This window comes from Podarcis erhardii (assembly GCF_964252035.2).
Source record: "Podarcis erhardii genome assembly, chromosome: 14".
Lineage (NCBI taxonomy): Eukaryota > Metazoa > Chordata > Lepidosauria > Squamata > Lacertidae > Podarcis > Podarcis erhardii.
The window spans coordinates 46218390-46230279 of NC_138503.1; the positions used below are offsets into that span (position 1 = coordinate 46218390).

The 11890-nt window shown below is 49.5% G+C and overlaps 1 protein-coding gene across 1 annotated transcript; it reads left to right on the forward strand.

Moving 5' to 3' along the window:
• Nucleotides 1–214: 214 nt before the first annotated feature.
• On the forward strand, nt 215–5044 carry SOCS1 (suppressor of cytokine signaling 1). The gene is made up of 2 exons (XM_081840112.1): nt 215–453; nt 3837–5044. The coding sequence occupies exon 2, from the start codon at nt 3912–3914 to the stop codon at nt 4527–4529; it is 618 nt and encodes a 205-aa protein (XP_081696238.1). The 5' UTR covers nt 215–453; nt 3837–3911; the 3' UTR covers nt 4530–5044.
• Nucleotides 5045–11890: the final 6846 nt, after the last annotated feature.

Consider the following 11890-nt stretch of genomic DNA (forward strand, 5'->3'; position numbering starts at 1 on the left):
GCAGAGGGCGCGTCCGCGCCACCCCCACCTTCCTCCCCTCCAGAGGCGCCTTTGATGTGGCCAGGACAGAAAGCGAAAGTGTTCGGCGAAGAGGCGCAGGCACGTGTTTTCGCAGAACCGAGGGAGGGAGGGGGGGGAGGGCGGTGCTAGCAGCGAGGAGGAGGGAGGGAGGGAGGCGGGTTAAAAAGCCATCAGCTGCGGCGATCAAGAGAGACGGCCGCGGCCTCGACAGGAACAGCAGCCTCGGTCCCGCGCAGCAGCGCCCCTCGACGTGGCTTCGCGGCGGCCCGAGCGGATGATGCGGCTGCCGAGCCCCGGCAGGGCAGCAGCAGCAGCAGCAGCTCCGAGCGGAGGCTGGAAGGCGGCAGCAAGGACTGCAGCGGCGGGGGCGACGGCCACCCTTCTCCGGAGTGCCGGTCCCCTCGGGTTAAGAAGCAGCGGCGCGTCCCCGAGGTAAGGCGGACACTCCGGGTTGCGCCAGGTAGAGATGCCGATTCTCTTCTCCAACCCCCCCCCGGGGGGGGGGAGAGGCAGAGCAGGATTCTGGAGCCATTTTGGTGCGGGGAGGGCGAAGTTAGGTACCGGGGTATTTTAGGGAGCGGGGCCAAAAAAAATAGAAAATAAAAAGCAGAGCTGCTTTGCTTGGAAGGAAACGCGCCCCTCTCCCCAAAGCGCAGGATTGCAGCTTGGAGAGGAAAAAACCCCAGGCGCACTTAAAACACATACACACACACACACACACACACAACCCCGAAACTGATCGCAGCGACCTTTAGCAAATGTGGAGCGGAGATCTGGAGCGCAGCTTCTAAAGGCGCCGCCTTGAAACGTCTCTTTTTCGGTCGCCTCTCTTGCGTTAGGGTGACGGCTTTGAAACGCAAGCGGCCCGCGGTGCCTCCCAAACGGAGGTTGGTGGGGAAAGGAGAGAGAGAGAGAGGGAGAGGTCTTTTGGGGAGGGCGCCTTCGTTTGCATTTATGAAAACAAAGCTCTTCCCCAACTGCTTTCCTTTGCCCCTTCGCCTGAAGATTTCCTCCTTTAGGAAGTTTGTGCCAAACTTCTTTAGAAGTCTTATTGCAGATTTAATGAAGTGTTGGTAGATATAGCTCGCTCCTTTCAACCTTCCCCCCTCCCAAAAACCCTTAAAATTCTGGAGAAACAGGCTGTACCTCATCCTCTGTATGTAAATGAACTATATGGCAGTTAAATGTTGCCTTCCAAACTTGTCCATAAAAGGATTAGTATTTGGGTTACAGTGATGTACCTGTCATGCATAAGCAGTGGCATAGCGTGGGGGGTGCAGGGGGGGCCGGCCGCACCGGGCGCAACATCTGGGGGTTAGGGTTAGGGGGCGCAAATCCACGGGTCAGGGGGCGCAAATCCATGGGTTAGGGGGCGCAAATTACTTGCCTTGCCCCTGGTGCTGACAACCCACGCTACACCACTGTGCATAAGAACCACCTACTGCAGTATAATCTGTCCGTGTTTGCCTTGCCCCAAATATTCCCTGTGCCCTCTTTCAAAGGCAAGGCCTTTTACAGATTTATTGCAATGCTATATAATAAAATAAAACCACACAAGCCGTTTCCAGGAGCAAAGTAGCAAGCTTTTGAGTGACACAGGGCTCCTTTGTGGGCAGGTTAAGGGAAGCAAGCTTTGGAGTTGCACAAGGCTCTTTGGAGAAGAAAGAATGTTGCAGAATTGGAGGGCATGGATGGGAGACCTTCGTGGTAGCATCATACCACATGGTCCAGATCGCTTTTCTTGTGATGGCATGTTGGGTGCCGAAAAGTGAGGTGGAGAGGGTTGAGATAATTCTTTTCCTGCTCCATCCAATTGGAGCCTACGGTGGTCCCGGCAACCAGCTGCCAACTCAGCGCCTTGTCAGATCAGTCATTTCCCGTTCGTGAGGTCCCGTAAAATTTTCATGACTCCTAATATTATTCATCACTGCCTGGCAGTGGTAGTTGCTGACACCGGTCTTGCAGCGAGATCCGAATCCTGCACTTTATGGAGCCTCTACAGATGCCAGCTGTTGCTTCCCCTCAACTTGGAAGCAATTAGAGAGTCTGTGTCACGTTGCGGACGACTCAGAATCTGACCGGCTGCAGACCTCCAGGCGTACCTGGGAGGCTCGATTTCTGAGAATGCATTGTGCATTCTCAGTGACGTGCCAACCGAGATCTATAAACTGACCGGGGGGGGGGGATAAATCCTAAAATCTATGCTTGCCAGGAAGGTCAAGGCAGGTGAAGGAGATGTATCGACCCGTGAGCTGTCAGGGGTTAGTGGATGCTGGGGGCTAGGAACTCATCCCTGGCAGTTACGAGCAGTTTCGGCTGGGCAAAGGCTTTGCCTGCCTCCCCACCGGTGGACGCTGAAGATATATCAATAATAGGAAGCCATTTAAACCGGACCACTTAAAGTGCAAGCAATTCTTCTTTTTAAAAAAGAGGGAGAGAGAGAGAGAGTCTAAGAGCAAGTGGAATAATGCTTTACAAGTTCACAGGGGTTGATTTGTGTGTGCATGGGGAGATTATAGCCTTAAGATCCCATGAGATTGGGGGGGGGGGCCTGCGAAGCAGGAGGGAGGGGAAGCACTTCTCCTAGAGGGCGATCTAGGATTACTCAGTGATTTGGCAAGCAGGCAAACCACACGTTATTATTATTTTTGGTTTGCACAAAGGAATCTATTCATATTGGCAAGCTGTGTTCTGCTCTGGGGGATTTGATCCCAAACTGGAGAAATCCCACTCTTTCCTGAGTTCCCATGCTTTGAAACACAGAAGTGGAGCACCCTTTGCTGACCTGGGGGCTTCCAGATGTTTGGGGCTAGCAACCCCCACCAGCCTCAGCCAGCAGAGCAGTGTGGATGGGAGATGCGCTGCAGAAACATCTGGAGGGGGGAGTCCCAGGCCAGCAAAGGCTGCTGCAAGAGCAGAAATGGTGGGGCATGATCCGCAGGGACATTTCTCTTGCACAACTCCACATTTATTCCTGTGTTGCAGGGGGTTGGACTAGATGACCCCGGGACATGATTCCAACTCCCCTCCCCGCTGCAGCATACAGCTGCCCCAGTAAGCCACAGCCTCTTCTTCTAGAGCAGCCTTTCTCAACCTGTGGGTCCCCAGATGATGTTGAACTACAACTCCCATCAGCTAGCAAGACCAGAGCTCAGGGATGATGGGAGTTGTAGTCCAACAGGGGACCCACAGGTTGAGAACTGCTGTTCTAGAGCCCTGCATTTATTCATTCAGAAAGAGACAGATATAAAATTCTCTGAAAACTCCTCCTCCTTCTCTTCATAAACATTCAGAGCAAAACCAAGGGGGGGGGGTCTGAAAAAAAAAAAAAGGGAGAGCGTGGACTGCATCATTATACTATGGTGGGGCAGGAGGGGTGAAATAATTTACTCGGAAGTGACACCTTTTTTGTGTGTGGGGTGAGTTGGTTCCTGGACGGAGAGCAGCCTCGGAGATAAATTCTAGCGCTGTGTAAGTAACAGCGCTATCGGGTTTAATCAATTGATGGGAAAGGCGGGCTTCTGAACTGGCGGTTCCCATCAGCGGGCCTCTGATGCATTCTGTGGCTGAGGAGAGGAAACCACTTGCGAGCATGTGTAAACGTTACTTAGCTTGATGCCCTTTTCCCCCTTTTCAAACGAGAGAGAGAGAGAGAGAGAGAGAGAGAGAGAGAAAGGACATGAATGAGCTCGCTCAGACCTGAGTGTTGTCTTTACTTAGGGCAGATCAGCCAAAGCATTGTGGTTTTTCTCAAGAGGCTGTTCCTTCCTGGTAGACCTTCTCCTGATTTGTGGCTTCTTTCTTTTGCCTTGCAGGAGAGCCCCATCGCAGTAGCGCTTCCCAGGCCCCGGAGGCTATGGAAGACCACACCGGCGGGCCAAGTCTGTAGGATGGTAGCACATAGCAGCGTCACGCCTGAGAATGGGATTGCCACAGGCCTGAGGTGTCGACTTGAGCCCCCGCTGCGGGACGCCCTGCAAGCCCGAGTCCCCCACGCTCTCGGCTGTGCCAGCGCCGCGCCCCGGGACACCCACTTCCACACCTTTCGCTCGCAGGCGGACTTCAGCACCATCATTCGCACCAGCGCCTTGCTGGATGAGTGCGGGTTTTATTGGGGACCGTTGTCGGTCAACGCGGCCCATGAGAAACTCAAAGGCGAGCCGCTGGGGACTTTCCTCATCCGGGACAGCCGGCAGAAGAACTGTTTCTTCACCATTAGCGTTAAGACTGCCACCGGACCCACAAGCATCCGCGTGGTCTTCCAGGCTGGCCGCTTCAGCCTGGACGGCAGCAAAGAAGTGTTTGACTGTCTCTTCCAGCTGTTGGAGCATTATGTCAGCTCCCCGCGGAAAGCCCTGGTCGCCCCGCTGCGCAAGGAGCGCATGCGGTCCTTGCAGGAACTCTGTCGGAAAAACATCGTGGCGACGTACGGCAGAGAGAACTTAAGGCGCATCCCTCTCAACCCGGTCTTAAAGGATTACTTGGAATCGTTCCCTTTCAAGTTGTAAGGGGCTTGCATTAAATCGGCCAGTGCGGCTGGGAGAAGGCGATGACGGGAGAGGAAACCAAGTCCACAGAGGTCGCTCTCATCTGTTGCTGCTTTTAAAATAGCGCGCAGCTATGACCTTGAGGGCCGGGCGGAAGCGATCCGCTCGCTCCCGGAGAGCCCTGTTCAGGGCGAAGAGGCGGTTGTGACGGAAAGCTTGGAATGGCTTTGGCGCAGTGACTGTTGGGATGTGTGGATTGCAGCGATGCAGGCAGATGTCAGGATTTTTGGAAACGTGTCAGTCGTGAACATATCTATTTTTGTAGCAGTTCTACTGTATGTGGAGGAGGGGTGGAACTTGAACACTTGACTTCTAATGTTTACATAACTCATAACTGAAAAACTGTTTGCACAAAGCGAGGCTACGGGAAAGTCTTGACAATAATGTTTTCTGCTGGGCAGAACGTGCTGTTATTTTATATCTATTTTTTTAAACGGGGTAATAAACCTTATTCTAAAAGTTTTTGCAAAAAAAAACCAGAACTCTAGTCTCTTTGTGGGCTCTGGATATTTAGTTTTTGCAAGGCAACAGACTTGGGCAGGATTTGGGGAACTTTTGGCCCTCCCATTGTCGCTGAGTTAGTTTCCTTCAGCCCTAACCAGCATGACCAATGGCCGGGAATGTTGGGAGTTGTGGTTCAGCAACTTCAGCGGACCAGAGGTTCTCTAGGGCAGTGTTTCCCAACCTTGGGCCTCCAGCTGTTTTCGGACTACAATTCCCATCATCCCTGACCACTGGTCTTACTAGCTAAGGTTGATGGGAGTTGTAGTCCAAAAACAGTTGGAGGCCCAAGGTTGGGAAACACTGCTCTAGGGCTTCATTATCTGCTTCTGGCTTCATTTGTGACTCTTCTTTGGGCACAGAGCAATACCCCCCTCCTGGAGATCATATCAAGTCACTTTCTTGAGAGTTTCACCTCAAAGCAGCAGAATACATTGACCTCTGAAATGAACAAGGCCTGGGATGTAGCTCAGTCGGTAGAGCGTGAGCCTCTTAATCTCCGGGTTGTGTGTTCGAGCCCCATGCTGGGCAAAAGATCCTGTGTTACATGGGTTTGGGGCTAGATGACCCTTGGGGGTTCTCTTCTATCTATGATTCTATAATAAGGTCCACTGACTCTGCATGGGGGTGTTAGAAAGCTGCCAAAGGTCTTTTCTGAAAGTTGAAATTGGACCCAGCCAACTGGATCTTGTCCAAGTCCCTGGAGATAAGGCCCTGCTTATGGATAACAAAAATCCTAGAGAGAGAAGGGACCTCCCAGGTAATCTAGTCTACTGGTCTTCAATTCGTGGGCTGGGATCCATGAGTAGGTCCAAGGTGGTTTAACAGGAGCAACAGTGAAGCCAGGAGCACTGCCACCATGGAAATAGATGGCAAGAGATTAAGAAATGGGTCCCCAAATGCATGTTTGGGTCAACCGTGGGTCCTGAAAATCCCTCATCTAGTCCAACCCGCAACCAATGCTTGAAAGCTGCTACTTGTTGACATCCATCTGTCTCAAGAGACAATGGAGTGTGCCTCTGGGGGTGAAGTCAAACCACTTCTACAGCATCCCTGCTAGGTAGCCGCCCTATCTCGGCTTCAGGCAGAATGTACTAGGTGTATCTCGCTTCCTCAAAGAACAGAACTCCTTGCAGGACATTGCTTGGTGGTCAGTGTGGTCTCATAAAGGAGACGGTGCTCTGAAAGCTATGGTGGCCCCATGTAGTTCTCTTAACAACCTGTACTCTAAAGCAAGAGTTTCCCAAACTTAAGTCTCCAGCTGTTACAACTCCCATCATCCCTAGCTAGCAGGACCAGTGGTCAGGGGTGATGGGAGTTGTAGTCCCAAAACAGCTGGAAACCCAAGGTTGGGAAGCTCTGCTCTACAGTGAGGCTCCTTCTAAATTTATGGCCCACACTGCAGTACAGAGCCATGTTGACATTCCATTGCCTGCTCTCTCCATGTATTGGAAGGGAAATGTTTGGTGGAGACCTGGAAGTCTTCTGTCCAGATCATATATGGCAAATATTTTTTTTCCTTTTTTTTTTAATGATATTTATTAAAGTTTAACAATAAAAACATACACAAACAAAAAACAAAAAGAAACAAGTATAATTTCCATCCTTATTTTCTTGAACCTAATTTCCCCGACCTCCTCACACCTCCCCCTTCTGTATTCCGATTTCATTATCTAATCAGCAAATCCATTCCCTTACTTCCCATATTTTTTAATAATTTTATTCTTTTTCCATAATCAACACCCCTGAAAACCACATAGTTTTTAAACCCATGTCAATTCTAACCTTCATTAATTTTATAATGTTTATTAAGATAGTCTTTAAATTTCTTCCAATCTTCTTCCACTGTCTCTTTCTCCTGGTCTCGGATTCTGCCCGTCATCTCTGCCAGTCCCATGTAGTCTGTCATCTTCATCTGCCATTCTTCCAGAGTGGGTAGATCTGGTGTCTTCCAATACTTTGCAATAAGTACATCTATGGCAAATAACAAGCAGAGAGCAGGTTGGCCATGGTCTGAAGGACAAACACAATGTCTCCTGGGGGCAGCTTCTCATAGAATCATAGAATCATAGAGTTGGAAGAGACCACAAGGGCCATCGAGTCCAACCCCCTGCCAAGCAGGAAACACCATCCGAGCACTCCTGACATATGGTTGTCAAGCCTCTGCTTAAAGACCTCCAAAGAAGGAGACTCCACCACACTCCTTGGCAGCAAATTCCACTGTCAAACAGCTCTTACTGTCAGGAAGTTCTTCTTAATGTTTGGGTGGAATCTTCTTTCTTGTAGTTTGCTACATCCACCATGTGGAGAATGTCCCCAGAAGCCCCCGGCACAGATAGATGCAGCAGGTTTTCCACATGTCCATTGAACTTTCAGGTCTTCCTTCCCACTCTTTGCGAAAACAACAACAACGTGGAATGCTAATAAATTCCCATTTGGGGATGTGCGAATGGTAGAACGCATAACAAAACAACCTGAGGGTCCTTTCTATGTAGCTAGTTTCCCCAAGAGTCTCAAGCTGGCAGGATGTGGGTTTGCAGACGCAGATCTCAAGGTGTATCTTGACACCATCGTCTCCCCTCTGGTGAAGACCTGGCGATGCAAAATATTTAGAGAGGCTTTTCCTGACCCGGTGTGTCTGCTGGGTATTTTGGGTTCCAGCTCCCATCGCTCACAAGCACTGTGACGGATGCTCAGGAGTGATGCGAGGTGTCGTCTAACCACGTTTTGGTGGAGAAGGTTGATTCAAAGAGGCAAAGTTCAGAGCACCTAAAGCAGTTGGGGGGAAAGGTTTGGCCCATGGGATGTTTCTGAACCACAGCTCTCATTGTGCCTTGCCATTGGCTGGGCTCATTGGGGCTGATGGGAGTTGTAGTTCAGCAACATCCGGCGGGCCAAAGGTTCCCCACGCCTAACGTACAATAAGAGCCCAGAATGCGGAAGATTCCCAGGTCCAATTCCTGACACCTCCAGTTGTAGAATTGCGCTAACAGTGCGGGAAAGACCCTGTGGGAAGCTTGGAGGGGAGGAGGGCTCTTAGCTCAGTGACAGGACACCTGCTTCGCTTGCAGAAGGCCCTTGGTTCCTCTCCATTTCAAAGGACCAGAAGCCCAAGGGGTAGGAAAGAGCCGTCTCTGCTGCTGCCAGCTGAGTTAGATGGATGAACTATCTGGCTTGGAGCAAAACGGCTTCCAATGGTCCCATCTGTCGCAGGGTGCATGGCCTCTGCTGTGGCTGGCTGGGCATGCTCAGTCTCGGGAAGAGAGCGAGGAACTTGGCAGCGGGATAAATCCATGCGTGCGCTTTTGCGCTGAGCATACAGTTCCAGAGGGCAAAGGCTGGGGACCCTCTGGGCAAAAAGTCAGCATGCAGTGAACGTTAGCATGAGGATTGCGGCATCAGCTGAGTCAGTGCAAGGCAGATTCCTAGGTTCATTTGGAGCTGTTGTTTAATACTAATACTAATACTAATACTAATACTAATACTAATACTAATACTAATACTAATAAATTTATTATTTATACCCCGCCCATCTGGCTGGGTTTCGCCAGCCACTCTAGGCGGCTTCCAACAAAAGATTAAGAATTGTTCCCTATTTTCCCTATATAAGTTTTTGTTCCCTATATACTCACTTTAGAGAGAGAAAAAGAGAGATCCCCCTTAGGGCTCTTTGTAAGATAATGATGATGGTGATGATTTATTTATACCTCGCTTATCTGGCCGGGTTTCCCCAGCCACTCTGGGCGGCTCCCAACAGAATATTATTAATAATAAAAAAGCCATAAAACATCAAACATTGAAAGCTTCCCTAAGCCTCCTGAGTTTTCACCCATCCGAGAAGTGGGTGTTTTGAAACTCCAAGCTGGCTGCAATCTGCTCCAAAAGGCTTGGTTTCCGCCCCCTCCAAACTCTGTGAATGGAGAAGAAGGGAGAAACAAAACGAAACCCAAATTTGCCTAACTTGGTATGTACACTGCTGCGGGGGTCTGACCTGGTGGTCATTGGCCAGGAAAGGGAATTGTTGACAGCCCTGTAACAGGCGAAGGCCATATTAGGAATCCTTAAGGAAGGGGTGGGAAATAAAACTTGCCAGTATCGCTGTGCTGTTATATAAATCCGTGCTGTGGCTGCGCTAGGAATACTGCGAAAAGTCACTGCACAATGCACAGCTGGAAAAGATGCAGGGAAACTAGGGCAGCCCCCATGACTGATGTTACAGAGGAACAAAGGAACAGACCATTGCTTCACCCAGCGTGGAGCTGGCCGCACTGAATGGCAGCAGCTCCCCGGGACTTCAGGCCCTATGTGGGGATGCCACTGGGGAACCTTCTGCCTGGAAAGCAGATAGGTGCTCTGTCACTGCACTATGGTCCTTCCCCTAAAATCAAAGTAAGATTCTAGTCCTCATGTCGCTGTGTAAAAGGCAAAAATTAATAAGGACACTGCAAATCAGACAGTTGGGTCCACCTAGCTCAGTATTGTCTACACTGACTCACAGCAGATCTTCAGGCTTTTAATCATGAAATCTTTCCCAGCCACTATTGGAGATGCCAGGGATTGAACTTGCGACTTTCTGCAGGAAAACCAGATTCTCTAACCTCTGAGCTACTGCCCCTTCCCCCAGGAAGGACACGTTCACACAATTTGCCTGCGGAACTCACTGCCACTGGATGCAGTGACTTTTAGTAGCTACTGCCCCTTCCCCCAGGAAGGGCACGTTCACACCGTTCACCTGCGGAACTCACTGCCACTGGACGCAGTGACTTTTAGTAGCTTACCGCGCAAGCCTGGCCACATCTACTCAGAAGTACTGTTGCATTCAGTGGGACATACTCTCAGGTAAGTGGGGTCAGGATTGCAACCTTGGATGGCTTTCCAAGGAGACAGTCAGGGCGTGGCTTAGGGCAGAGGCTGTTGGGAACAGACATTTGCCAGTTCAAGTTGCAGAGGACAAGGGAAAGGGGCTGGCCGTCCTTCCACTGCACCAGGGGCGAGGAACCTGCTCTGCTGACATCATCCCGGACCACTGGCAAGGGCTCATGGGAGGTGTAGTCCAAAACCTTCTGGAAGGCCACAGGTTGCACAAAGCAAAAAACATGGGGAGGAGCCTGCAAACATTCCAGGCCTACAGTGCCCCTGCCTAGAAGGTCTCTCACTGATCCACGGCATTTGTGCTTGTCTCTCTGTGTGCAGCCTTGCAAACCTCTCTCTATAATTATTTTTATTTTATAAATACAAAATTCACGTTTTACAGAGATGCTCGGAGTGGCTAAGAGAAGCTGGCTGATCAACAAAATGCAACGAATGCAAAGTAAAAAAGAAGAAAATAGCAGCACACCAAAGTGTATTTTTGTTTTTTTAAAAGCATAAGGACAAACCAAATGGAAATTTATGTAGGGTCCAGGAGGAGGAATGGCTGAATCTCCCCTCATCTACCTGGTGGAGACAGGTTGCCAGTTTCAGAACCAGTGAGCTCTGCTGCACTGCCCACCTACGCAGCTGGGAATAACACTTGCTTTGCACGTAAAAGATCCTGAGATCGAATCCTGGGCATCTCCAGGTAGAGAGAGGCTGCCAGTCGGTGCAAGCAATCCTGGACTGGATGGACCAGTAGCCTGGTTCGGTATTAGGCAGCTGATTGGGTTTCTCTGCCCATTAACATAGACATAAGCACATGGGCTGCAAAATGCACAGAACTGCACCGTCGTCAGCTGTGCATTTAAAGAATAAGGGCAGCCGAAACCACAGAGCAGATTAACTTCCCAGCAATGAATTAACAGCCTGTGGCTTCCATTCTGACGCACTGGGGGTGGGTGGGAGGGAGAATAAGCGGTTGCACCACCTTATCCAGGAGTGGGGAGTCTAATAATAATAATAATAATAATAATAATAATAATAATAATAATTTATTATTTGTACCCCCGCCCATGTGGCTGGGTTTCCCCAGCCACTCTGGGCGGCTTCCAACAAAGATGAAAAGTACACTAAAATGTCACATATTAAAAACTTCCCTGAACAGGGCTGCCTTCAGATGTCTTCTGAATGTCAGGTAGTTGTTTATCACTTTGACATCTGATGGGAGGGCGTTCCACAGGGCGGGTGCCACTACCGAGAAGGCCCTCTGCCTGGTTCCCTGTAACTTGGCCTCTCGCAGTGAGGGAACCACCAGAAGGCCGTTGGTGGTGGACCTCAGTGTCCGGGCAGAATGATGGGGGAGGAGACGCTCCTTCAGGTATACTGGACCAAGGCCAGATTTGGGGGGGGTGTCAAATGCTGCCCCCCAGGATTCTCTGCAGGACACACCTCTGCATTCTCCTTTCATGCTCCATCTTGGCTGGAAGGTGTGCTTGAACTGTGTTAATGTCCCTTGCTTGCTTGGATGAAGGATGGAGAGGCTGTGGGGTGGTGACTACCAGACTTTTAGTGATATTTATTCAGAGTTTAAAAGTTACAAAAAGAAAAAAAGAACAATACAAAATACAAAAGAAGAATACAACAACAACAAAGAAATAAAAATAAAAATAAAAATGAAAAATACATTCACTTAAAAATATAAAAAGAACTGATTAAACCTTTACATAACTTTCTTCCTTTACTTATTTCCTTGACCTCCCCTCACCTCCCAGTTTTGTATTCTAGTTCAAATCGTTATTTCAGCAAATCCTTCCAACCTTATTTTCATTTAAGTAATTTAATTTATTATATTATAATTTAACGTCCTCTCTTTCATCAAGTTCATCAACTCATTTTTACTTAATCCTTTATATTATTTCTACCAAAACCACCTAATTTTCTTTTTCCAACATCTTTCTAACATTCCT